The 26,899-nt window shown below is 38.3% G+C and overlaps 1 protein-coding gene across 1 annotated transcript in view; it reads left to right on the top strand.

The window, feature by feature from the left end:
- The window catches only part of LOC132424053 (SCAN domain-containing protein 3-like), a 372,285-nt gene that overhangs the window by 202,112 nt on the left and 143,274 nt on the right, over positions 1–26,899 (top strand). Inside the window, exon 3 of the mRNA XM_060009867.1 lies at positions 1,210–1,355. Within this exon, the coding sequence (XP_059865850.1) occupies positions 1,210–1,355 (146 nt within the window). The remainder of the gene's footprint in view (positions 1–1,209; positions 1,356–26,899) is intronic.

The raw sequence follows: 26,899 nt of genomic DNA, 5'->3' as shown, positions 1-26,899 counted from the left end.
TCAGAGACTTGGCCAAACTTTAACATGGCTTCTAGCAGCCTAAGACCTCGTGTCCCTGGGACAACGAGCCCCCTTTGGAGTTCTTGTTTTGAAAAGCTCAGGGATGTCAGAAGAATTTACTGTTTGTTCTAGCCAACACCAGGTCTCTTCTTAGAGCATCCACTAAGAAAGTCTTGCAATTGTGAATCCTTCCTCTGAACCTTTAAGATGTAGATGTATCTTCCATAACTCAGAAGTGTCTTTCTCAAGGACCTGAAAAACATTCCTTTGAAATGTAATAATCAGGAAGGCCAGGGGCTCTATCTCCTACACTCTGGGAAGATAGGATCCTAACTTTAAGAATTGCCAGGTAGCAGAGTCAGCTGGCTGGCCTAATCATGTTTACACCGATCAGCCCTTGGTAATTTTGAGTCCCTGCTCGCTTCCCTTTTCTACACCGTCATTCTGCCTTTAAAATCCCAGTCACCACTGTGCAAATCAGAATGGAGCTCAGCTCTTTCCCCTACTGTCAGTATTTACTGAATAAAATCTGTTATCACTCTAACTAATGTCTGGCTTTGTTTCTCTTTGGAAGTAAAAGCTGGCTTTGTGGTAACACCTACCAAACCTCTGCCCCCAGGTCTCTTTTAATGGGATGTGTGTGTGTGTGTGTGTGTGTGTGTGTGTGTGTGTGTGTGTGTGTGTGTGTGTTTTCCGAAGGAGAGAGTGAAGTTCAGTCTTGTCAGGAAAGGTCATGGGAAGAAATTGGGAAAATGTGAGAAGGCTGTTGTGTGTTTCCTGACTGTCTCTGGGGAATAGGCTTGAGGGTTAGTTTCTTCTCATACATTTTTCAAAGGCCAGAAATATAACTTAAACAGCTTTCATTATTTTAGCTTAAACCAAAATGGAATTTAAGGTGGATCCAGCTTAGGGCGAGGTGGGATGCAGATATTTAAAGGATGAAATTAGGGCTCTATTTCTTCCTCTAGATTATGCTGTTCAGTAAAATGCTCTGTGTTTACAGAAATGTTTTATATCTAAACTGTCCAATATGATAGCCTCTGTGACTATTAAGCACTTGAAGTGTGGCTAATAGCAACTGAGGAAATGAATGTGTTAACTTAATTTTAATGACTTCAAGTGTAAAGCCACATGTGGCCGGTGGCTGCTCTGGTGTAGGGCACAGCTCTAAATCATGCTCTGCTTGCCTCTTCTTGGCTTTATTCTCAGGCTGTCTCCATGTGGTGTCAGTGGCTCCTGGAAACTGCAGAATTAGTTGGTCCTCAAATAATACGATCTCACAGAAGGAGAGAAAACCATCTCTTCTTCAGCAGCCTTATCCATCCCTGAGAAGGATTCGAATTGGCCTTGTTGAGGTAAGTCATGATGTGCAGGAGGGTGGACACTCATGGTCCACCCTGAGTCACATCCTGTTGTGGGCCATTCAGTTCACTGTCTTCCAGAATTGCTTCGAGTTTGAGAGAAATAGTTATCAAGTAGTGGTTAAAGCAAAAGTAGACCAACTTTTTGAGACAGGGCAAAAGTAGTGGTACCTTGTGGCCTTGGTGACAGAGTGCTGCACGTTGTTGAGGAATGGAGCATTTCTTCTTCATCACAGAGAGGATTTGGCACCTGAAGTCCTGGTCAGACAGCAGCAGAAACCGTACAATTTATAAAGCAGTGTCGTCAAAACAACAACAGCAGCATCCAATACGCATTCAAGGAATCTTATGTACAGAGAGCAATAAAAAGGTAGGAGAGTAAAACACAGTAAGAGCATGACAGGTGTTATGTGGCCCCTGCTTCATGAGCACATGACAAACACTCTTCAGGAATGCTCAGAACACTAGAGGGGATCTGATAGGCATCCGGAATACCTGTGAGTAAAGGTGGGAGTTAAATACAGGAAATAAGGCTTTACTATTAATGTGACAATAGCTGTGTTCAAGGGCTGGTAATGCTGAAGTATCTGAATTACATATTTAAGCACTTGGAACTATTAGGTGCTCAGATTTTACCTGCCAGTACCAGTGTATGCACGTACACAAACACAGCCTACATTCATTCCTCCTTGAATAAGTACACAGTTTTTCTGTGCTTTATCGAAGTTGGTGGTATGAAGAGACATGCTAGAGTTAACTTCAGGATTTAGCATATCCTTTAGAACTCTGAGGGTTCATTTTCTGAAACCATAAGAGTTAGAAAAATCCACTGTTGAGAATGTTGGAAGCAAATCTATAGACCAGGACTAACATTCAGCATTGTACAACATATAGCCATATCTTCTATTAAAATATAAAATGATTTTGGATGGACCTGTTATATATAGCAACTTTCCTGAGTCTCTCAAGTTTCCTCCTACCCCTTATTGCTTAAGGCACTTCTGCCTCTTGCCACAATCCAGCAATGGAAGGGTTGAGTCTCAACACGGGCAGGGGCCTCCGGGACCAAGGCACTCTAAACCAGCTTATGTTCACATTTGTTAGTGGTCTTGCCATTCATTTTCTCTAAAATCCCAATTGCTAAGCACCATCTTTGGCTCCTCAGGAAAACCCACAATGACCATTCATGTTCCACTAGCGTTTTATTTTGCTTGTGTTTATTCATCCACCTAAGTTGTTACTGATTTGCTGATTACATAACTTTTACATCCTCTTGTGATCAAACAGTAATGGAAATTTTAAGATATGTTGCCTCGTTTTAGGGAAGCTATAAAGTCTTTGCTTTATATCAGATGAATATATTAAGAAAAAGGTGTTAAAATTTGATTTTGTAATGATAGAACGCACAGAATCTGAAAAGAAATGTTGCAAGTATGCCAGCAGACTAAGTCTTTTCTAAAGAAAACTGCCATTGGTAGCTGTAAGTTAGATAGTCATGATTAAAGATTTATGAGTGCATAGGGGGCACAAGCAACTGGGACGAAAACTGTGATCCATAGGCGCCATCACTTCCAATATAATTGCCTCAAGTCCTTGCCTTACAGGTGAACACGTGGTTCACCGGTAGAGAAATCTGTGTCCTGACTGGCTGAGGGTGCTCATTTTCTGTCAGGAATTCATATGCCAATGGTTTGGGCTTTCCTTCAGGAAATGAATATTCACCTTCTTTACCACAAAACCAATTTCTCTCCATGGTTTTATCTTTATGATATATAAATCGGTATCTTGTCAAATACACACACACACACACACTTTGCATTCTAGTTATTGGCATACATAGGTTGATTTAGTTAGGTTATGATACAATTGTTTATGGAGATTTCTGTGGAGGCTAAGTGATTGAAAAGTTTGGAAAAAGCTGTGGCCTTAATTCAAGGCAGTTTGGATCAATAATTCTGAAGGCAAAACTGTAGCTATTAATAAGCCTAAAACCTTGAGGGAAACAGAATTTTTCAGCTTTAGGCCATAGGGAATAAGAACACATTGTTTTGCAGTGTTTTTATGGTTTAAATTTTTGAGAGCTTCTGCAGTATAAGTCTCAACTCTTTTGCCGGGTGATAAACTCATCATGCTAGAGATGAAGCAATGAGTTCAGATAGGATTTGACTTCTTTAAACCATTTTCCCTTTTTGCTCAAATATGGATCAAAACCTAGAGAGGTGACTCTTGTTTCCTCTGCCTCATTACCCTAAAACTATGAAGAAACTTTTGAGTTTGTAAATTCCAAATGTGAATATCTCAGAGGTCAAATTTCTCTAACTCAAAATCATGTCACAGAACAATAATACATGAGCCAGCAACTCAGATCTATGTTTCTTTAGTTAGATTTGTTTACTGAGGAACATTATGGCAACGGCTATGACTTCTGAAAGTCCAACCTCAGCATTTGAGAGCATTTAATATTTAATCAAGTGGCAGAGCAGCAAACTCATTTTGAGTAAGATATTAAAAAGAAGAAAGAAATGTCATATGTCATCAGCTGGAATAATTTAACTTGCAAATCAGATGTTGGCAAGAGCTGGTTGACAGCAGATGGCTCAACTCTTCTGTGTTTGACTCCAAACCTATCCTTTCCCATTTTGCATTGGAAATCTAATTAAAAGCCTTTTTATCACCATCAGATTAATTATAAACATGCCTTTTTATCTGGTAGGAAATTGACCTGTGCTTAACAAATTTCCCCCAAAACCCTCTATTTTCCAAGATTTTCAAGAAGAATTTTTTTCCAAGCTTATTTATTCAGACTAAATGCACCTAATCTTTATAGGTTAAATCCCATGAGCTACTACTTAGGCCAAATATGAGTTACTTATTTACTATTTAGGACATAAACTGGTATTAACTTAAGAGTACTTGCTAATTTAATTTCTTTACTTCTAGTTAATTTGATGAAATTCATTGAAAGACAACTTTCTTCCAAGTAAATAATTTGCCATGGCAAATAGAATCTTATAAAGCTTAATTTTAAAGTCTTTTATCATATGGTGGTGCAATTAATATCAGAAAAAAGGACGTGTTTCATTAACTTGTCTGTCACTCCATGAGTTTATGATGTGAGAACTGACACTTCTGTGCCATCTGTTTGTATATGACCATAATAGAAGCCGTACATGCCAGCGGACTGAAGTATTTTCATAGAGTAAATCCACAGGTATGGGCTCAACATTTCAATAAGTGTTAGATTATTCCCCACACATAATTTTGTCATTATTAGACTAATTCTTGTAGTAATGCATAAATTTTGAAAAAGCTAGTGCTATAAAAATGGGCAGGAATGAGTATATTTCCTCAATATACAAAGGAACTGTATATTTCAGTGGTTAAAATAAAAGAGAGAGTGATGATCTGGCTTTTACTTAGGATGTAGAAAGCTGGAAAGAGCATCATTACTACCCTTACAATGAAAAAGAGAGATAATCTGCAAATTAATAGTTGTCCTTGAATTTATCAGAGAGCTGAGGTTGTAGAGCAGTCAACTAACTCAAAATCTAAAGAAAAACATTCTTCTGGAAGGAGAAGCAAAATATGAGCAATTTCTTTCCTGGGGTAAATGCTAAACCCCACGCAAGCTGTTCATGAGAATTCAGCTAAAATTTCTGACGAGTTACTTCAGACTGTGGACCGGCATGAGTGTATAGACTCTCTTGGGAGCTGCAGTCACAAGGAGAAATTGCCCATATGTACACGATCTTCTCCACAGACTATGTATGTACTTATAAGAGAGATTAGGGGCTGGGTTGGAGACCTGAGAAAGCCTCTATTTTGGTGAAGGTATGGGAGAGGAGAACAACAGCTCTTGTGGAAAAGGTGTAAAGCCTCACCTAGAACCTTCTCTCTTACCTTCTTTATGGGGTAAAAGCTTAAGCTGATGTGGGAAGGACAGCAGATATTGTCACCCTCAGGCCAGAAGTGAACATGCATTGCAATTAGGTGAAGGAAATAACAAAACACCATCTGCCCTTAGGGGAGGGACAGAAAAACACCCTGAGCCTAGACCACTTAGAGCTCTACCTTTGGGGGAGGAGTATGACCACAAAAAAGGCCTCATATCCAAGATCTGGACACACAGTGCCTTCCTCAGATTGAGGTTGAACCAGAACAACAGAAAATGATTCCCTGTTCCCCCTCTTCCATTCTTCTTTATCAGGCTGGCAAGTGACCCATAGCAGTTGTCATATGTATAATGCTGGGAGAAGGGCAAAGTGAAGAGAGAGATCTTTTCTCAGGCACAAAGGAAAAACCTAAAACTGAGAGGCGAGCAGCCCTTGAGAAAAAATCTTCTGAAAAAGTATTCCTCACTCTAAGTACAAGTTAAAACAAGAGAATTTTGTGGTGCCCTGAGGGTAACCATAGAAGCCAAAATAACAACAACAACAAAAAAAGACTCAGCTCAATTCCTGACTAGACTGACACAAACTCTTATAATCCAAAGAGAAAAAGCATGCCTATTTCCAGGCATAAATACTATTTACAGTCATCTCTACTCTTCCACACAAGATATTCAGCTTTCAGCTAAAATGCAGGGCATACAAAGAAGCAAGGGGGAAAAAAAGCAACAATACACTGTCAAGAGACAAAACAATCAACAGAACCAGATCAAATATGATTCATATTTTAGATTTAAAATAGCTGAATAATGTGACAAAGATTCTGGAGGAAAAAGTGGACAATATGCATGAATAGATATGGAATCTCAGCTGAGAGATGGAAACTATGATAAAGAACCAAATGGAAATGGAAGAAATTAAAAGCATGGTTATCGAAGAGATGAATGCCTTTGATGAATTTATCAGTACAATCAATACAGTAAAAAAAAAAAAAAAAAGAAACAGTAAAGTTGGAGATAGGTCAAGGGAAGTTTTCCAAACTGACAAGCATGAAACAAAAAACCATAACGGTTCTTCTAAGACCTAAGGGACAATAGTAAATGGTATAAAATAAATGGAATTGGAATCATAGAGAAGAGAGACTGAGCAGAAGAAATGTTTGAATAGATAATGACCAACAATTTTTCAAAAGCAGTAAATTATAAGAACTATAGATCTATGAAGCTCAGAGAATACCATACTTCCAAACACACCTAGAAACATAACTGTTCAAACTTCTGGAACCTGAAGATAAAGAGAAAATCTTGAAGGCTGCCAGATAAAAAGTGTACATTGTATACAAAGAAACAAAAATAAGGATTGGAACAGACTTCTTATCATGAACTATGAAATCTAGAGACAAGGGAGTAACATCTTAAAGTGCTGGAACAACAACAACAAAACCTGTCAGCCCAGATTTCATACTCAAAGAAAATATTTTATAGACTTGAAGGAGAAATAAATACTTGCAGAAAAAAACAAGAACTGAGAGAATTCCTTACAAGCATATCTATTATTTATTCCTTAAAGGAAGTTCTTCAAAAATAAGGACTAAGATACCAGACAATAACTAGTATCTACACAAAGAAAGAGTGCTGGAAATGGCATTCATGAAGGAAAATTTAAAATTTAGTTTTCTTATTTTGAATTTCTGTAAAGATAGCTATGAAAAGCAAACATTATATCAAAGTATTACATGTTTATGGTATATATAAAGTAAAATGCATGCCAATAATAGCACAAAGGATAGGAAAGGAATTTAAATTACAATGTTCCTTATAGTGCATGATAGGAAAGGAATTTAAATTACAATGTTCCTGATAGTGCATGATACAAAGTTCCTTATAGTGCATGATTAATTAAATGTGAATATTGTAAACTCTACGGCAGTCATTAGGATGTGTAAAACTTTTAAATAATAACCCCAAATTGGAAATATTAGTAGATTTAAAACCAATCATTTAAATAATTACATTAAATTTAAACTGTGAAAATATACCAAATAAAAATTAGAGATTTTCAGATTGGATAAAAAAGTAGCACCTAACTGTGTCCTGACAACAAGATCTACTTTAAATATAATGAAATAGATTAAAGTAAAAATATGAAAATAATATAGTGTGGAACCATTAATCAAAAGAAAACTAAAGTGTCTATATTAATGTCAGACAAAGTGGACTTCAGAATAAGGAATAGTACTAGGACAGTATTCATAGTGATAAAAGGGACAATTCAATAAAAGAATAGTAATCTTAAATATGTATGCACCTAACAACAGAGCTTAAAGTATATGAAATAAAACAGACAGAACTGATAAGAAAAATAAATCTACAAGTAGTGTTAGAGACTTCAACTTTAAGTATTAGATTAAACAAATAGAAAGTTGGTAAGGAAACAGAGGATTTCAACAACACTATTTACCAAATGGATCTGTTAGATACATAAAAAACACTTCAAATCACAGCAGTAGAATATATGTTTTTCTCAAGAGCATATGGAACTTTCACCAAGATAGATATTATTCAAGATAAACCAATAAAGAATCAAAATCATTTAAGGTTTGGTCTCAAATCAAATGGGATTTAAACTAGAAACCAGCAACAGTAAGATATCTGAAAGATTTCCAAATATTTGAAAATAAACACTTCAAAATAGCCCACGGTTCAAAGAGAATGTCACAAGGGAAATTCAAGCATGTTTTGAATCAAATGAAAATAAAAGTTCTATGTGTCAAAATTTGTGGGATGTAGCTAAAGAAGTTTAGAGTTAAATTTATAGCTTTTAATGCTTTTTATTTGAAAAGCAAAATTTTATTTTTTTAATTTATTTTTAAAATTAATTAATATTTATTGGAGTACAGTTGCTTTACAAGGATTTTTTTCCTATTATAGATTGTTTATTATTTGTCGACAACATTTATGAAGACCATTATAAAATTTTGTTGAAATACAGTAAGGAAGATCTAAATACATGGTGAGCTATAACTTGTTCATGGATAGGAAGAGTTAGTATCATTAAGATGTTAATTCCTCCAAAATGGTCCTATGGATTACATGTAATTTCATCCAGACTCCCTATGGGGATTTTCATGGAATTGGACAAGTGAATTCTACATTTATATGGAAATGCAAAGAGCTAAGATGATCCTGAACAAAAGCAAAACAGAACTTTCCCTACCAGACATCATGATGTAGTCACAAAATGGAATAGTATACAGCAAAGAAAATGAACAAACCACAGATAATATGCATCAATATGCATGAATCTCAAAAAATATTAACATTGAGCCAAAACAAAAAAAGCCACAGATACGTAAAATATTCCAGTTTACACATTTAGAAAACAGGCAAGTGGAGCTATATTTCTTAGGGATACATACACATGAGATGAAACAATGAGGAAAAGCACAGGGATTATTAATAAAATCCAGAGAAATAGCTATAAGGGACTGATAATAATTAATTAAGTTAGGTGGTGAATACACAGGTGTTCATTTTATTATTCAAAGTGTCTTCTTAGACATTATTCTCTTTGTGTATATTTTATAATAAAGCAGTTTAAAAGATGGAATGCTCAGAAAATAGTGAGTCATGTTGAAACCCTAAACAAAGAATGTATTAAATTTTGCCATGCTTTTTTAGAATAGTTTAACAAAACAACCGTAACTGAAAGGGAACAGGAGGGGTCCCTCAAAAGTAATGTGGTCCAAAGTTTAAAACTCCAATTTTTTTAACATCTTTATTGGAGTATAATTGCTTTACAATGTTGTGTTAGTTTCTGCTGTATAACAGTGAGTCAGCTATATGTATACCTATATCCCCATATTCCCTCCCTCTTGCGCCTCCCTCCCACCCTCCCTATCCCACCCCTCTAGGTGGTCACAAAGCACCCAGCTGATCTCCCTGTGCTATGCAGCTGCTTCCCGCTAGCTATCTGTTTTACATTTGGTAGTGTATATATGTCAGTGCTACTTTCTCACTTCATCCCAGCTTACCCTTCCCTCTCTCTGTGTCCTCAAATCCATTCTCTACATCTGCATCTTTATTACTGCCCTGCAACTAGGTTGATCAGAACTATTTTTTTTTTTTTTAGATTCCATGTATATGTTTAGCATACGGTATTTGTTTTTCTCTTTCTGACTTACTTCACTCTGTATGACAGACTCTAGGTCCATCCACCTCACTACAAATAACTCAATTTTGTTTCTTTTTATGTCTGAGTAATATTCCATTGTATATATGGGCCACATCTTTATCCATTCATCTGTCAATGGACACTTAGCTTGCTGAAAAGCGAAGTTTTAAATCAACAATTTAAGATTCCACTTCAGGAGACTAGAAAAAAAAAAAAAGAGAAAATTAAGCCCAAAGCAAATATCATAGAAGAAATAATAACAGAGCAGAAGGCAATGAAATTAAAAACAGAAACATATGAGAGAAAAGCATAGTAAGCAAAAGCCAGTTTCTTGAAAATGACAGTAAAATTGATGAACCTTTAGTCAGGTTAACCAAGTAAAATGAGAGACAACACAAATTGTAAATACTGGAATGAAAAGGGGTACGTTACCCCAAACCTTGTAGACATTAAAAGAATAAGCAGAGACTACTGTAAAGAATTCAGTGCACGTGAGTTCAACAATTTATATAAAATGGACAAATTTCTTGAATGATAAAAACTGCCAACGATCACTCAAGAAGAATAACCTGAATGGATCTATAGATCTCTGTAGATTTCTATCCATATTTAGAATACATCCACAACGTTTAAACAACCTGCCCTTTGCTCCAGAGAAAGACACTGTCTCTCTCCTCCATGGCTGTTCACTATAAAAACATTCTTGAAAGATAGTATGGAACAAAGACAGTAAGTTCCTCTGCTTATAAGATGTGAATAAATGCAAGAGACCCATGGAGAATTGTCTCCTAACTGGATTGAGATGACTTAGGGATCGTTGAAATTCTGTAGACTCTGGTTCTCCTTATATCTTATGTGTAGCTCTTCAGAAGTTCCAAATGAGAAACTGAGAGCCTGGGAATTTTCTAGGTCCCCTGTTTTTTCGATGGTCTTGAACAATTTCTCTCTCCTTAGCAGTGGAAGATTACAGAAAAATTCATCCTGCATTTCACTGGTTTTGTATCTTTTGTCCCATGAGATTATTCAAAGCTCTTTTGACTTCTCTGCCGCTTAACAGAGGTCATGAGACTCCTGGGTCAGAGTCAAAGGACAGTTTCTTTTAGCAGTGTGTCATAGCACAATTTTCTAGTTTTAGTTTTCCACACCCTATCACTCAGATGTGGACACAATGAGCGTCAGTTGACACCTGCACACACAGAGGGGTGTGTAGTCCCTTGACTTAATTCTTGACATTTAGTCTCACTCCAAGAATTGCCTGAGAGAAGAAATGGCCAACAGATTGTCTGCTCACCTCTCTGTGGTTCCAGTGTCTCTGTGATTTTGGCTCCTCGAATTCTGGAAGCTTCAGCCAGTCTCTAATGCCTTAAATCAAAAGCTTCTTTATTTTCCTTTTACCTGGCTCTTCTACTTTTTCCTGAGAGGACTACTGGTTTCTGCAAGTAATTCCACCTTAGCTGCTTGCAAGATTCTTCAATTTAGTCACACTTCAAATTATATTACATATTAGTTTCTTGTTTGTTTTCCGTCTTTCTTAGGACTATAAGCTCTGTGAAATCAGTTTACTTTGGTTAATTCTTCAGTGAATCCCCAGTGCCTTGAAAAGCACATGGCAACTGGTAAGCATTCAGTAATATTAAGTAAGTAGACAGCTGGACTCATTTAGGTGAAAAATGATAAAATCCCAATTTAAAAAGTTTCTTGCTGGATGTCTGCTGACATATCTAATCATTTCTACTTCTACATATATCTCTGTTAGTACATATTTTCTCAGTGAAAATAGCTCACATTTTAGCATATAAATTTATTAATGCACAGATATGTCTTTAGCTCTAACCAGGGGGAGATACATAAATGTTCTGTGAGTTTAGACATAGTTACCTTTTTCTCTGTGACCTAAAAGAAGGTGTACATAGAGATTATTTTGTGCACACATCCTGTTTCTTCTCCTTGTAGAGTTTTTCAACTCTCTGCAGCTTCATGCTTGCTGTCTTCTTCCTTTGATCAAAATTACACTCATTTTGGATCCAGTTAAAAAGTCACCTTTTATAAAAAGTCTTCTGAGACTTTTTCATGGTAACTCAATTATTCTCATCTCCATGCTCCCACAGCTCTGCATGCATTTATCTGTTACAGCCCTTATTATACCATCTTTTAGTTAATTGCTTACATGGCCTGGGTTCCTACCTGATTACTGAACTCCTTTCGTAAATGTCTTTGTGTCCTTAGTACCTAGCACATGGTCCGGCACATAGAAGTGTTTTAGAAAATGTTGCTTCGATGCTTTAGTAAATTTAAAATGCTATCTTAGGAATATGCACATTTAAAAAAGACAACAAAAGGAAACTAATTTTGGAATTTTGACTAGCAATCAGCTGTGTATGGAAGCCACTGAAGGAAGGGGAGGCCTTCCCAGAGCCACTTGACTCTATTATTCTGTTTATTCATGAACTTACACACTTTAAATCCTTTTTCCACAAGTTATATTTTTGGAATCAGCTTTGATTTGCGGGGAGGGGAGGCTATAGGGTGTCATCTATATGGTATAATTTTAAGAGAACCAGCAAGATTTTCCTCTCTCTATTTGTGTTAGGAATTCCACATATAGTAATCTACTGCCTTGTTTTAGCTCTGCAATCATGCTGTAGACTCATCTTTAAAAATACTTTTACGTAGGGACGTATATCAACTTATTAAGTAGATAGTTTCTCTTTGTGATAGAAGAAATCTGGTCTGGTGATACCATGCACATCTGGAGAGGGGTATGAATAACAGAAAGGGTAGAACAGAGATAGCAAGGTTGACAAATGGGGAAACCAAAGACCACTGGTGAATTATTGGCACCTTTGTAAAAAATTTAATCTTCCCTCGAGATGCTATTTTTATATTGTATTTTCCTACTCTGCCCAAATAATGCAAATAGTGCTCTAACTATCTCCTTAAGTGTTTATTTAGTAGACTGTTATATGTCTCAGATGTTGAAAAAAGTTTGGGTTTGTTTTGAAAAGCATATGAAGGCCATTTAGTATGAGAACAAATTTACAGAGGCATGAAAATATCCCAATATTTTCTGTTTCTGACTTAACTATTCAAATCACATGTGAAAATAGGTATTTTATCCTATTTTTGCTCTTTACCACCAAACGTTAAGAATTATAATAGCTTTAATGCAAATCTATTTTGGTTTGCTTTTTATAGGTTAATGGCAGTTTAAGTATCTTGGACCATGAGTACTTCTGTTTGGCATGACGTTGCTCTATACTTGCAAAAGAATTTGCTTTTGTAAATAGACTGCTGTGTCTCTCACCGGCAATATTTAGAGGCTGTAGATACAGGTAAAAGGATGGTGATGGTAGGCTTATTTAAGTTGGCCACGACCAAAATCAATATCTGTAAACCTTTTCTCGACATGTGCTTACAATATAGAACCATGTGTTGCATGTATATGATATGATTAAAGAATCCTTAGCTTCTGTGAAAAAACATACCTATATTTTTGCGTTGAAGAGTTTATCTACATAATGAGATGTCACCTCACACCTGTTAAGATGCCTATTACAACAACAACAAAAAAGGCAACAAGTGTTGAGAAATTGGAACCCTTGTGCACTGTTGGTGGGAATATAAAATGATGTAGCCACTATGGAAAATAGTATGGAGGGTTCTCAAAAAATCACAAATAGACTACCATCTGAACCAGCAACCCCTTTTCTGGGTATATAGCCAAAAGAATGGAAATTAAATCTGGAAGAGATATCTGCACTCCCATGTTCATTGCAGCATTATTCACAATAGCTAAGACATGGAAACAACCCAAATGGCCAAATTGATAAAGAAAATGTGGTAAGCACACAAAATTTTTTGAAGAGTGTAGATGTCGTATTAAGTGTTCTTAACAAACACACATACACACACACATACACAAAAGCAGAAGGACACAAAACTTCTGGAGGTGATGGATATGTTTATTACCTTAATTGTTGTGATGGTATCACAGGTTCTGCCTATGTTCAAACTCATCAAATTATGTACATTAAATACATGCAGTTTTTTTGTATATTAATTATACCTCATTAAAGCTGTGGGGAAAAGAAGAAAGAACATGCTTAAAAAAGTTTAACAGTGGAACGGTAGAACTAACCATGCAGAGGATGTAGGTTACAGCTAAGCCGAGGGCCTTTGTTAGTTCCCCTGTCCTCCTGGTGATATATGGGACTTGAGCTCACCTCATTCCTTATCCAGTCTCTTTACTTTCTCTTTTTTCTTCGGAGTACTTAGGAGCTCACAGCCCTCACTTGCAGGAGGCAGAAGGGTGTAGGGGTTGAAGCACAAACTCCAGACTTTGGCTCTTCATAACTATGTAACGTTGGGCAGGGAACCAATCCTCAGATTCTGTGTAGTTATGTGTGAACATGAGGTTTAAAAACAATACCTACCTATGAGGTTGTGGTGAGGGTTTAATTAGATAATACACAAAGCACAGCGCTGGAAGACAACAAATATTTAATAAATAATAGTTGCCATTATTATTATGGTTAATGTAATAATATTTCCCCCCTCCTCATACTTCCAAAAAGGATGGAAAATTAGCACTTCAGTCACCTAGAGGAAAAGTTATGGTGGATTAGGGGAAGAGCCTCTTTTCACTCTCTGTTCACTCCTACCCATGGATGAAAGACTAGGAAAGTTTATGTTAGGAACATTCAATTCCTAATGTGCCCAGTCCAACTCCTTCTTACTTTTTAGAGCCTGTTTGCCCACAGGGCCTTAAATTCTGGTATTTTCTCCACCAAGTCTGCCTCTTGCTTGCTGTTGTCCAGCTATGCCAGTGTCTAATTTAGGATGAAGTGTAAACAAGCTCATTTAACTGCAGATCTTGAGCCACATTCTGCAGTCAGCTTTATCAGTAGTAAGTGTGATAATTTTATCTCCTTCTGTCTGACTTTCCTCCCTCTGTTATGAAGTTGAACATGGAAAGTGAAAGGGTTATTTACTTGCTCCCTTACTCCCCCAGGTTTTCATTTTCTAAATTATTGCTGTGTCTTTGGTGCTATTAACTGGAGTTATCATTGTGGAATTTCTTTACAATTTGAGCCTTAGTCATTATTCCCCCACCTGCTGGCTGCCCCCTTGCCAGGCAATAGCCATTGCCCCTGTTGGACTGCTTTCACAAATGCCTTTGGCCCTGGTCCCATCACAGCTGCAGGCTGATGTGGGAGATGGTGCTGCCTTAGACACTTTCTCAGTGTTTGCCACCGCCCCTTCCACTGTTGCCATCACAGAGATATGGCCGCCTGATGTGGCCAGCATCCGGAAGGCACATTCCACACAGTTTAGGAAACAGTATCTTTTAGTGCCAGGCCCCATGGACTGGCCCTGGGAGCTCTCTTCTGCAAACGAAGTAAGACACTTCTCCAAATATTCAGGATATGTGCCGTGTTTAATCTGCCTACACTGTGAGGATGGTTGCTTTTCCACTCCCATGTAGATTGCCTCCTTGTTGAATATACAGATTTCCTCCTTAGAAGCACTCCCATTATTGTGTATCAACACTTAATCCTTCTCTTTTAGGGATCTTCTCCTCTATAGTGAGAAAAGCTCTCCTCTCAAGGTTTGGCTGACAGCTGCTGAAATGAATACCTGGTCAGAGATTGTGTGGCCAGAAGCAAAAGCATATTGTCAGTCATGCAGGAATTTCCTGGCCTATGTTCTATGCAAACAGCTGCTGCATTTTCAGTTTTTAACTTGGCAGGCCTTATTTTAAATATGCATTGCCAAAAATTATGGCTCATTTACTGTACTTTCCTTCTCTCAATTGGAAAAGAAGGGTCAAATAGAGAGCTAAAGTGGGGTCAATATGGAGTTGAGCCTCTAGTAAATGACAATATTTACTTATCAGCATCAGATGTTTTGGGGGTATTCGTGTGGTCTGTTCCATTTATGTATGTATATATGTGTGTGTGTGTGTATATATATATATACACACACATACACACATAATATATATATCTTATGTATATATTATATATATATATATTATGTGTGTATGTATGTATGTATTTATGAAGCAAATCAGCCGTAGGTTTTTACAGAGTAGACAGCCATGAAATTAACAGTTTGTGATGGTTTCCTAATGCCTACGGAGATTTCTGGTCTAGTAAAACATGATCTTTTACAACCTTGAAATAGTGTTTATTTCTGTTACTAAAATTTCTTATATCAGGTATTACTCTTATAATTATTCCCCACCAGTTGATTTTCATGTCTTGTTAAAAAAATAAGGGAGAGAATTTATGATACTTGGGACTCAAAAGTCCCCCATCCTTTTTTATTGTCTCATTTTTGGTAACTGTAACTGCTGTGGACATAGTTCTGGTGGTCTGCATTACTGAACCTCTTTTCTATGCCACAGCCTCTCCCTTCCAGTGCACTTTCCATATTACTGTTGGTGATACAGATCAAAATGTAAATCTGACCATGTCACGCTCCCCTGTGTTCAAACTCTTGCCAGTTTCTAATTTCCTACTGAATAAATCTCCTACTCTTTATCTTAGCATAAAGGGAAGACCCTTCAATATCTAATGTGAAACTCTTTCCAGACTTCTACCTTGGAGCTCTTCTTTCTAGCTTCTTCCCTACTTCTTCCTCATCCATTCCTTCCCTGGTAACCATAATTCTAATTAAGTACTCTTTTGGAACATATCATGCACTGCCATGCCTCTGAGAATTTCTTCATGATATTCACATTGAATGTTACCTCTAGATTCCTTTGTCTCCCTTGTCTGCTTGGAGAATTTATACCCATCCTTCAGGACCCAACACAAACAATACCTTGTTATGAACTCCTCATGTTAATTGTACAGTATTTCTTTGTTTGCACGTTTGTCTAACCAGCTAGTTGTAAGCTCTTCAAGTGTGGAGATAGTACTTTATTAAGTTTCTTCCTGAGATTTATGCCCATTGTATTGGAGCAGGAGGAAGAGAAAAACAGATGTCTACCTCCTCGTACAAGTGCCTGCAAAGACATCATTTCCTCTTTCTGTTTGTCATCACAGCAGGTCTAAATTATTGTCTAAGGGCCCAACATGTGTGGGTGTTGGTAGCCTCAACTGGCCCTACTGTTGCGGCATTCAGACCTAAGCAGCTCCCTCAGGTATCGTTAGCTCTTGAGAGATGCTGCCTCATCTTCTGGCTGGTGGTGTCTTGCTCATGTTCTTTTCCTCTGAGGCTAAGCTCTGCCCTGCATTAGTTGGTCCATGACTAGCCTGGAGGCTCCAATCTCATCTTCCCCCTATGGCTCAATTGTGTGGACTAAAGGCAATGTCTGCTTTACTCTGGAGAGCTGGTACTCCATGCAGCTTCCTGGCCTCCTTTCACCTTGGCTGATTTCCCAGGCCCTTTCTCCTCAGTACAAATAAATGAACTCAGTTTACCCTCATAACAATCCTATGCAGTATATACTATTATTAACCCAGTTTTACAGAAGAGGAAACTGGAACAGAGACACAAAGTCAAAAGAACGAGGATTCAAACCCAAGCAGACACCAGAGTCGTGGCGCCAGACTCCATGCTCTTAACCAGTGTACTGCAGTCTTTATATTAAACATTGTGCTTAAAACGGGAGATAATTAATATATGCTTATTGCCTATAACATGACAGTTAATTATATATATGATGTATATGAAATGTATATATTCAATGAATCATTGAATCCTCCCACCAAATGTGAGAAAATGGTGGAACCATGATTGAAATTCTGGTTTTATCACTCTAAAGTAAATGATTTTTTCACTTAATACAATTTTTTTTATAGTTTGTATGCCAAAAGTAGTTTTTGAAGATCTTTTTTAAAAGTAAATTTATTTTATTTATTTATTTTTGGCTGCGTTGGGTCTTCGTTGCTGCATGTGGGCTTTCTCTGGTTGTGGTGAGTGGGGGCTACTCTTCGTTGCAGTGCGCAGGCTTCTCATTGCGGTGGCTCCTTTTGTTGCAGAACATGGGCTCTAGGCGCACGGGCTTCAGTAGTTGAGGCTTGCAGGCTCTAGAGCACAGGTTCAGTAGTTGTGGTGCATGGGCTTAGTTGCTCCGCGTCATGTGGGATCTTCCCGGACTAGGGCTCGAACCCATGTCCCCTGCACTGGCGGGCGGATTCTTAACCACTGGACCACCAGGGAAGCCCTGAAGATTTATTTTTAAAGGAGCAGTAACTTCCCCATTTTATAAAAGTATTCATAACAAAGGTAGCTATAGTAAGGATAGTGAACAATCTTAGGACCTGAAAGGTTTTCGTGTGCATTGACATTTTGTCTTTTTTTTCAGCCCATAGTATCAAATAGCCTGGCTTTTTTCTTTTTTTTTTTAAAGGTAGACTGAATGAAAGCATCAGTTTTTATTCCAGTGACTCAGTCCCCATTGTTTGAAGTAGATTAGAATGGATAAGTTGAGCTCTGTATGTTGTGCACCTCAATTATCCACAGAGACAGGCTGTCAAGTTTACTGTGGAAGTTCTTGGTGTTGCAGGTATGAATGTTTATCTGTTTGTGCTATGTCATCATAACTAGGTTTTTGCCTTTTAAATAGACCATCAGATTAACACATTAAAGCAACATCCCTGATTCTCATGGAACATTTGAATTATGTACAGCAGTATGTGTTTTAATCATTTATTTTAATCATGTTCCTCACCCTGCAGCTTAAAATGAAATATATTGAAATCAAAATATGTAGCATCAAATCACTCTAATTATTTCAGATAGATTACACTTGTTAGTACCTAAATGGAGAGGTGCTTTTGTAAATTTTTGCATTTCTGTTTGTTTGTGAGGCCCCCTCCTTTAAAATTTTTTTTTTCTACTAAAAATTTGTTAGGTTGCAACGTCAGTTGACACTATAATATTTCTTTTTTCTTTTATGTTTGGATACTGGTTTTCCAGACTAACTGGCTTTCCTGGGAACTGTGACTCTGGCTACAACATGAAGACTGAAAGCTTTCCTTTCTGTACTTCTAGAGGAGACTTCAGTGCACTCATGGAGAGAGAGACAAGGACCAGACTTTTGACATAACTGGCTTTGGCCCTGTGAATGAATGTTTCCTGAGCATTGGAAAGCTGGTGGCAAGATACGAGAACCACAAATGGGCTATGGGGAAATGCATTCAATGAAGCAGAAATCTCTAAAAAGATGATTTTGCATATCCAATGCATTTCCAACACATGGCAGATAATCTTAGCTTCTGCTATGACTTATAAGCCCAAATAAGGCAGTTCTTTGGCATATTTGCAACCGATGGCTTTCCTTTAATGAATATTGTGGCGGTGGATTCATTGGCTGTGTAAAAACAAACTGCTCATTCCTTATCTATGCTGAAAGGTCATCTGGCTTGTGTATCAGGTGCCACCTCAGGGATGTCAGCCAGTATCCTGTGGTGCATTCAGCCCAGTCATTGTGCCCTGTCAGCGAGGCAGTCATAGAGTTCCATTTGTACAGAGGTACAAAGATAGAGACAAGCTGTATTGGCTTTTTCTTCTTTTTATTAAAATTAATTTTTATTGCAGTACAGTTGATTTACAATATTGTGTTAGTTTCAGATGTACAGCAAAGTGAGTCAGTTATACATATATCCACTCATTTTTAGAATCTTTTCCCACAGAGGTCATTACAGAGTATTGAGTAGAGTTCCCTGTGCTATACAGTAAGTTCTTATTAGTTATCTATTAATATTTTATATATAGTAGTGTGTATATGTCAATCCCAATCTCCCAATTTATCCCTCCCCCTTCCCCCTTGCTAATACATAAGTGTCTTTTCTACACCTGTGACTCTATTTCTGTTTTGCAAATAGGTTCATTTGTACCATTTTTTTAGAGTCAACATATAAGTGATATCGTATGATATTTGTCTTTCTCTGTCTGACTTACTTCACTTGGTATTACAATCTCTAGGTCCATCCATGTCTCTGCAAATGGCAGTATTTTGTTCTTTTTCATGGCTGAGTAATATTTCATTGTATATATGTCCTACATCTTCTTTCTCCATTCATCCGTTGATGGACATTTAGGTTGCTTCCGTGTCCTGGTTATTGTAAATAGTGCTGCAATGAACATTGGGGTGCATGTATCTTTTCGAATTATGATTTTCTCTGGATATATGCCCAGGAGTAGGATTTCTGGACCATATGGGAGCTCTATTTTTAGTTTCTAAAGGAACCTCTGTAGTGGCTGTACCAATTACATTCCCACCAATAGTGTAGGAGGGTACCCTTTTCTCCACAACCTCTCCAGCATTTACTGTTTGTAGATTTTTTTTTAACATCTTTATTGGAGTATAATAGCTTTACAATGATGTGTTAGTTTCTGCTTTATAAGAAAGTGAATCATCTATACATATACATATATCCCCATATCTCCTCCCTCTTGCATCTCCCTCCCCCGCTGCCTATCCCACCCTTCTAGGTGGTCACAAAGCACCGGGCTGATCTCCTTGTGCTATGCAGCTGCTTCCCACTAGGTATCGGTTTTACATTTGGTAGTGTATATATGTCCATGCCACTCTCTCACTTTGTCCCAGCTTACCCTTCCCCCTCCCCATGTCCTCAAGACCATTCTCTAGTAGGTCTGCATCTTTATTCCCGGTCTGCCCCTAGGTTCTTCATGACCATTTATATCTTTTTAAGATTCCATATATATATGTTAGCATACGGTATTTGTTTTTCTCTTTCTGACTTACTTCACTTTGTATGACAGACTCTAGGTCCATCCACCTCACTACAAATAACTCAATATTGTTTCTTTTTATGGCTGAGTAATATTCCATTGTATATATGTGCCACATCTTCTTTATCCATTCATCTGGTCATGGGCACTTAGGTTGTTTCCATGTCCTGGCTATTGTAAATAGAGCTACAATGAACATTGTGGTACATGACTCTTTTTGAATTATGGTCTTCTCGGGGTATATGCCCAGTAGTGGGATTGCTGGGTCATATGGTAGTTCTATTTTTAGTTTTTAAAGGAACCTCCATACTGTTCTCCATAGTGGCTGTATCAATTTACATTCCCACCAACAGTGCAAGAGGGTTCCCTTTTCTCCACACCCTCTCCAGCATTTATTGTTTGTGGATTTTTTGATGATGGCCATTCTGACCGGTGTGAGATGATACCTCATTGTAGTTTTGATTTGCATTTCTTTAATGGTTAATGATGTTGAGCATTCTTTCATGTGTTTGTTGGCAATCTGTATATCTTCTTTGGAGAAAAGTCTGTTTAGGTCTTCTGCCCATTTTTGTATTGGGTTGTTTTTTTTTGTTTTTTGATGTTGAGCTGCATGAGGTGCTTGTAAATTTTGGAAATTAATCCTTTGTCAGTTGCTTCATTGGCAAATATTTTCTCCCATTCTGAGGGTTGTCTTTTCATCTTGTCTATGGTTTCCTTTGCTGTGCAAAAGCTTTTAAGTTTCATTAGGTCCCATTTGTTTATTTTGGTTTTTAATTCCATTTCTCTAGTAGTTGGGTAAAACAGGATCTTGCTGTGATTTATGTCATAGAGTGTTCTGCCTATATTTTCTTCTAAGAGTGTGATAGTGTGTGGCCTTACATTTAGGTCTTTAATCCATTTTGAGTTTATTTTTGTGTATGGTGTTAGTGAGTGTTCTAACTTCATTCTTTTACATGTAGCTGTCCAGTTTTTCCAGCACCACTTATTGAAGAGGCTGTCTTTTCTCCATTATATATTCTTGCCTCTTTTATCAAAGATAAGGTGACCATAGGTGTGTGGGTTTATCTCTGGGCTTTCTATCCTGTTCCATTGGTCTGTATTTCTGTTTTTGTGCCACTACCATACTATCTAGATTACTGTAGCTTTGTGGTATAGTCTGAAGTCTGGGAGCCTGATTTCTGTAGCTCCATATTTCTTTCTCAAGATTGCTTTGGCTATTCAGGGTCTTTTGTGTTTCCATACAAATTGTGAAAATTTTTGTTCTAATTCTGTGAAAAATGCCATTAGTGGTTTGATAGGGATTGCATTGAATCTGTAGATTGCTTTGGGTAGTATAGTCATTTTCACAATATTGATTCTTCCAATCCAAGAACATGGTATATCTCTCCATCTATTTGTATCATTTTTAATTTCTTTCATCAGTGTCTTATAGTTTTCTGCATACAGATCTCTTGTCTCCTTAGGTAGGTTTATTCCTAGGTATTTTATTCTTTTTGTTGCAGTGGTAAATGGGAGTGTTTCCTTAATTTCTCTTTCAGATTTTTCATCATTAGTGTATAGAAATGCAAGAGATTTCTGTACATTAATTTTGTATCCTGCTTCTTTACCAAATTCATTGATTAGCTCTAGTAGTTTTCTGGTAGCATCTTTAGGATTCTCTATGTATAGTATCATGTCATCTGCAAACAGTGACAGCTTTACTTCTTCTTTTCCAGTTTGGATTCCTTTTATTTCTTTTTCTTCTCTGATTGCTGTGGCTAAAACTTGCAAAACAATGTTGAATAATAGTGGTGAGAGCAGGCAACTGTCTTGTTCCTGATCTTAGTGGAAATGGTTTCAGGTTTCATCATTGAGGACAATGTTGCCTGTGGGTTTGTCATATATGGCCTTTATTATGTTGAAGTAGGTTCCCTCTAAGCCTACTTTCTGGAGGGTTTGTATCATAAATTGGTATTGAATTTTGTTGAAAGCTTTCTCTGCATCTATTGAGATGATCATATGGTTTTTCTCATTCAGTTAGTTAATATGGTGTATCACATTGATTGATTTGTGTATATTGAAGAATCCTTGCATCCCTGGGATAAACCCCACTTGATCATAGTGTATGGTCCTTTTAATGTGCTGTTGGATTCTGTTTGCTAGTATTTTGTTGAGGATTTTTGCGTCTATGTTCATCAGTGGTACTGGCCTGTAGTTTTCTTTCTTTGTGACATTCTTGTCTGGTTTTGGTATCAGGGTGATGTTGGCCTCGTAGCATGAGTTTTGGAGTGTTCCTCCCTCTGCTATATTTTGGAAGAGTTTGAGAAGGATAGGTGTTAGCTCTTCTCTAATGTTTGATAGAATTCACCTGTGAAGCCATCTGGTCCTGGGCTTTTGTTTGTTGGAAGATTTTTAATCACAGTTTCAATTTCAGTGCTTGGGATTGGTCTGTTTATATTTTCTATTTCTTCCTGGTTCATCTTGGAAGGTTGTGCTTTTCTAAGAGTTTGTCCATTTCTTCCAGGTTGTCCATTTTATTGGCATATAGTTGCATGTAGTAATCTCTCAGGATCTTTTGTATTTTTGCAGTGTCAGTTGTTACTTCTCCTTTTTCATTTCTAATCGTATTGATTTAAGTCTTCTCCTTTTTTCTTTATGAGTCTGGCTAATGGCTTATCAACTTTGTTTATCTTCTCAAAGAACCAGCTTTTAGTTTTATTGATCTTTGCTATTGTTTCCTTCATTTCTTTTTCATTTATTTTTTGATCTGATCTTTATGATTTCTATGATTGCTAACTTTGGGGTTTTTTTGTTCTTCTTTCTCTAATTGCTTTAGGTATAAGGTTAGGTTGTTTGTTTGAGATGTTTCTTGTTTCTTAAGGCAGGATTGTATTGCTATGGACTTCCCTCTTAGAACTGCTTTTGCTGCATCCCATAGGTTTTGGGTCGTTGTGTTTTCATTGTCATTTGTTTCTAGGTAGATTTTTATTTCTCCTTTGATTTCTTCAGTGATCTCTTGGTTATTAAGTAGTATATTATGTAGCCTCCATGTTTTTGTATTTTTTACATGTTTTTTTCCTGTAATTGACATCTAGTCTCATAGCATTGTGGTCAGAAAATATACTTGATATGATTTCAGTTTTCTTAAATTTATTGAGGCTTGTTTTGTAACCCAAGATATGATCTATCATGGAGAATGTTACATGAGCACTTGAGAAGAAAGTGTGTTCTGTTGTTTTGGGATGGAATGTCCTATAAATATTAATTAAGTCCATCTTGTTTAATGTGTCATTTAAAGCTTGTGTTTCCTTATTTATTTTCATTTTGGATGATATGTCCATTGGTGCAATTGGGGTGTTAAAGTCCCCTACTATGATTGTGTTACTGTTGATTTCCCCTTTTATGGCTGTTAGCATTTGCCTTATGTATTGAGGTGCTCCTATGTTGGGTGCATAAATATTTACAATTGTTATATCTTCTTCTTAGATTGATCCCTTGATCATTATGTAATGTCCTTCTTTGTCTCTTGAAGTAGTCTATTTTAAAGTCTACTTTGTCTGATATGAGAATTGCTACTCCAGCTTTCTTTTGATTTCCCTTTGCATGGAATACCTTTTTCCATCCCCTCACTTACAGTCTGTATGTGTCCCTAGGTCTGAAGTGGGTCTCTTTTAGACAGCATATATACGGGTCTTGTGTTTGTATCCATTCAGCCAGTCTGTGTCTTTTGGTTGGATCATTTAATCCATTTACATTTAAGGTAATTATCGATATGTTTGTTCCTATGACCATTTTCTTAATTGTTTTAGGTTTGTTATTGTAGGTCTTTTCCTTCTCTTGTGTTTCCTGCCTAGAGAAGTTCCTTTAGCATTTGTTGTAAAGCTGGTTTAGTGGTGCTGAATTCTCTTAGCTTTTGCTTGTCTGTAAAGCTTTTAATTACTCCATCAAATCTGAATGAGATCCTTGCTGGGTAGTATAATCTTGGTTGCAGGTGTTTCCCTTTCATCACTTTAAATATGTCCTGCCACTCCCTTCAGGCCTGCAGAGTTTCTGCTGACAGATCAGCTGTTATCCTTATGGGGATTCCCTTGTATGTTATTTGTTGTTTTTCCCTTGCTGGTTTTAATATTTTTTCTTTGTATTTAATTTCTGATAGTTTGATTAATATGTGTCTTGGTGTGTTTCTTCATGGATTTATCCTGTATGGGACTCTATGTGCTTCCTGGACTTGATTGACTATTTCCTTTCCCATATTAGGGAAGTTTTCAACTATAATTTCTTCAAATATTTTCTCAGTCCCTTTCTTTCTCTCTTCTTCTTCTGGGCCCCATATAATTCGAATGTTGGTGCGTTTAATGTTGTCCCAGAGGTCTCTGAGACTGTCCTCAGTTCTTTTCATTCTTTTTTCTTTATCCTGCTCTGTGGTAGTTATTTCCACTATTTTATCTTCCAGGTCACTTATACGTTCTGCCTCAGTTATTCTGCTATTGATTCTTTCTAGAGAATTTTTAATTTCATTTATTGTGTTGTTCATCATTTTTGTTTGCTCTTTAGTTCTTCTAGGTTCTTGTTAAACGTGTCTTGTATTTTCTCCATTCTATTTCCAAGATTTTGGATCATCTTTACTCTCATTATTCTGAATTCTTTTTCAGGTAGACTGCCTCTTTCCTCTTCGCTTTTTTGGTCTGATGGGTTTTTACCTTGCTTCTTCATCTGCTCTCTGTTTCTCTGCCTTCTCATTTTGCTTAACCTACTGTGTTTGGGGTTTCCTTTTTGCAGGCTGCAGGTTCATAGTCCCTGTTGTTTTTGGTGTCTGTCCCCAGTGGCTAAGGTTGGTTCAGTGGGTTGTGTAGGCTTCCTGGTGTAGGGGACTAGTGCCTGTGTTCTGGTGGATGAGGCTAGATCTTGTCTTTCTGGTGGGCAGGTCCGGTGGTGTGTTTTGGGGTGTCTGTGACCTTATGATTTTAGGCAGCCTCTGTGCTAATGGGTGTTCCTGTCTTGGTCGTTGTTTGGCACAGCGTGTTCAGCACTGGAGCTTGCTGGTCACTGAGTGGAGCTGGGTCTTGGCGTTGAGATGGAGATCTCTGGGAGATTTTTGCCATTTGATATTACATGGAGCTGGGAGGTCTCTGGTGGACCAGTGTCCTGAACTTGGCCTTCCCACTTCAGTGGCACAGCCCTGACGCCTGGCCGGAGCACCAAGACGCTGTCAACCACCAAGATGCTGTCATCCACTCGGAAAAAGAGAAAAAGGGAAAAGTATATGTATATCGTTGCTCCCAAAGTCCACCGCCTCAATTTGGGATGGTTCGTTGTCTATTCAGGTATTCCACAGATGCAGGGTGCATCAAGTTGATTGTGGAGATTTAATCCGCGGCTCCTGAGGCTCCTGAGGCTCCTGAGGCTCCTGGGAGAGATTTCCCTTTGCCTTCTTTGTTAGCACAGCTCCCGGAGTTCAGCTTTGGATTTGGCCCCACCTTTGTGTGTAGGTCGCCTGAGGGCATTTGTTCCTGCTCAGAAAGGACGGGGTTACAGTAGGGTCTGATTTGGGTGCTCTGGCTCACTCAGGCTGGGGAGAGGGAAGCGTACAGATGCGCGGCGAGCCTGCGGCGGGAGAGGCTGGCGTGACGTTCGTTGCACCAGCCTGAGGTGCCATGTGTTCTCCCAGGGAAGTTGTCCCTGGATCATGGGACCCTGGCAGTGGCGGGCTGCACAGGCTCTGGGGAGGGGAGGTGTGGATAGTGACCTGTGCTCGCACACAGGCTTCTTGGTGGCGGCAGTAGTGGCCTTAGCGTCTCATGCCCGTCTCTGGGGTCCGCGCTTTTAGCCGCGGCTCGCGCTCGTCTCTGGAGCTCCTTTAAGCAGCGCTCTTAATCCCCTCTCCTCGCGCACCAGGAAACAAAGAGGGAAGAAAAAGTCTCTTGCCTCCTCAGCAGCTCCAGACTTTTTCCTGGACTCCCTCCCGGCTAGCCGTGGTGCACTAACCCCCTGCAGGCTGTGTTCACGCCTCCAACCCCAGTCCTCTCCCTGCGATCCGACCTCAGAAGACCTGAGCCTCAGCTCCCAGCCTCCGCCCGCCCCGGAGGGTGAGCAGACAAGCCTCTCGGCCTGGTGAGTGTCGGTCGGCACCGATCCTCTGTGCGGGAATCTCTCCGCTTTGCCCTCCGCACCCCTGTTGCTGTGCTCTCCTCCGCGGCTTCAAAGCTCCCCCCTCCGCCATCCACAGTCTCCGCCCGCGAAGGGGCTTCCTAGTGTGTGGAAACCTTTCCTCCTTCACAGCTCCCTCCCACTGGTGCCGGTCCCATCCCTATTCTTTTGTCTCTGTTTTCCCTTTTTTCTTTTGCCCTACCCAGGTACGTGGGGAGTTTCTTGCCTTTTGGGAAGTCTGAGGTCTTCTGCCAGCATTCAGTAGGTGTTCTGTAGGGGTTGTTCCACATGTAGATGTATTTCTGGTGTATCTGTGGGGAGGAAGGTGATCTCCGCATCTTACTCTTCCACCATCTTGAAGCTCCTCACATTTGTAGATTTTTTGATGATGGCCATTCTGACCGGTGTGAGCTGATACCTACCTCATTGTAGTTTTAATTTGCATTTCTCTAAGAATTAGTGATGTTGAGCAGCTTTTCATGTGCCTCTTGGCCATCTGTATGTCTTCTTTGGAGAAATGTCTATTTAGGTCTTTCGTCCATTTTTTGACTGGGTTGTTTGTGTATTTGTTACTGAGCTGCATGATCTGTTTGTATATTTTGGAGATTAATGCCTTGTCAGTTGCTTCATTTGCAAATATTT

Source organism: Delphinus delphis, chromosome 4, assembly GCF_949987515.2.
Source record: "Delphinus delphis chromosome 4, mDelDel1.2, whole genome shotgun sequence".
NCBI classification, from domain to species: Eukaryota; Metazoa; Chordata; class Mammalia; order Artiodactyla; family Delphinidae; genus Delphinus; species Delphinus delphis.
Note: the sequence above shows the minus strand (reverse complement) of the source record. Positions and strands in the feature narration are given on the sequence as shown.